The following is a 1957-nucleotide window of genomic DNA, read 5'->3' as shown; positions in this document are numbered from 1 at the left end:
CCACGTACCACACATACATACACACACACCACACACAATACACCACATCACATACATACACACACAACAAACACAACCACACACCACACATACATACACATACACCACACCACACCATACACACATCACGCATGCATACACACACCACACATACATACACACACCACAATACATTCACACACACCATACCACACATACCCTAAACATATACACACACCACACACAAACACATCACACATACATATATACGACATACCACACCACATACGCACACACACCAAACACAATCCCACACATAACACACATACGTGCACACCGCACACCACACATGCATACACATAGACCACACATACATACACATGCACCACACATCATACACACATCACACATGCATACATACACACACCACAATACGTACACATATACCATACCACACACACCCCAAGCATACACACATACACACACACCCCACACACAAACACACCACACGTGCATACACACACCACACATACATACAACATACCACACCACACACACACCAAACGCAACCACACACACAACACACATACATACACACAGCACACGCACGCACACACACACACAGGGCTCCCAGGCTGCACTGCTGGCTGTTCTGGGGCTGTGGCCCCACCATACGGTGGGGAACCGCAGGCAGGCAGCCGCCCACCCCCTCTTCCGCCCCTGCTCGTGTTCCTTCCTCCTTTCTCCGTTCTCCTGACTTGCATTTCCACAGCTGCCTCCTTTATAGGTCCCTGGTTCCCCTCCAAGACCTCAAGGTTTTGGCAGCTCTGCAGGACGAAGACATGGCCAGAGGCCCTGACACCGCGCGGAGGTGGGCAACCCTGGTGCTGCTGGCCGCCCTGGGCACGGCGGTGACGACTACCAACCCTGGCATCGTGGCCAGGATCACCCAGAAGGGCCTGGACTACGGTAACTGGCTGCCTTCCTTTCCTTCTCTCCCATCACTGACTGAGCACCTGCCGTGTACAGCCCATAAATCCAGGCTATGGCCTGCTCACTGCTCCTTCAAGGCGGCCCTCTCACCCCGTCTTACAGAGCAAGAAGCTGGGCCAGGGTGAGTTACCCAAGGTCACAGAGCTGGGAGGCAGCAGCAGGGGGGATGGAACCCTAGTCTGGAGGACTCTGAGTCCAGTGCTCAGGCCCCTCAGGGTCCCCCTCCCTCTACCCAATAACCGATTCGGGCTTGGGCCCTTCACTTCCTTCCTAGCTGGTTCTCAGCCCTGATACTCGTCTGGCAGCCCCTGGCTCAGTCCTTAGCGTGGGCCGAGCTCAGGCTCCGTGAGGAGCGGTGGTGCTTGGCAGCCACACTCTGCACAGTAGCCACCCGGGTGCCACAGAGAGGATCCCCCCAGGCCATTCCCTCAGGCCCAGACACAGCAGAGAATGTTATGAAGCAGCCTCCTGACCTGTTCATATGAGTCTAGGCACTATGCTAAAAGCACAAAATGTTACTAGTGACCTTTACAGATGAGCAGGCAGACTGGAAGGAGGGAGGGGGAAGGGGGTGGCCTGGATCTGAGCTCTGGTCTGTGAAGTATCGGCGTGGGGCTGCTCAATGCTGCCTCTCGGTGGCAGAGAGATGACCTGCAGAACAGTGGGGGACAGCCGGTGCCAGAGACATCAGACCCGGGAGAAGGCAGGCTCTCAGGGGCAGTGGACCCCCGGAGGAATCAGGACATGACCGAAGTGAAGTGACAGTCGCTCAGTCATGTCTGACTCTTTACAACCCCATGGACTATACAGTCCATGGAATTCTCTAGGCCAGAATACTGGAGTGGGAAGCCTTTCCCTTCTCCAGAGGATCTTCCCAACCCAGGGATCGAACCCAGGACTCCTGCATTACAGGTGGATTCTTTACCAGCTGAGCCACAAGGGAAGCCCAAGAATACTGGAGTGGAAAAAAAAAAAAAAAAAAAAA

General features: G+C 54.4%; 1 protein-coding gene across 1 annotated transcript in view; it reads left to right on the top strand.

Moving 5' to 3' along the window:
• Positions 1 to 737: 737 nt before the first annotated feature.
• BPI (bactericidal/permeability-increasing protein) overlaps positions 738 to 1957 on the top strand; it is a 30334-nt gene continuing 29114 nt past the window's right edge. Inside the window, exon 1 of the mRNA XM_010829170.1 lies at positions 738 to 948. Within this exon, the coding sequence (XP_010827472.1) occupies positions 822 to 948 (127 nt within the window). The 5' untranslated portion in view covers positions 738 to 821. The remainder of the gene's footprint in view (positions 949 to 1957) is intronic.

Source organism: Bison bison, unplaced genomic scaffold (assembly GCF_000754665.1).
Source record: "Bison bison bison isolate TAMUID 2011002044 unplaced genomic scaffold, Bison_UMD1.0 scf7180017864500, whole genome shotgun sequence".
Classification (NCBI taxonomy): domain Eukaryota; kingdom Metazoa; phylum Chordata; class Mammalia; order Artiodactyla; family Bovidae; genus Bison; species Bison bison.
The sequence above is the reverse complement of the archived record's forward strand: the minus strand, read 5'-3'. Positions and strand labels throughout refer to the sequence as shown.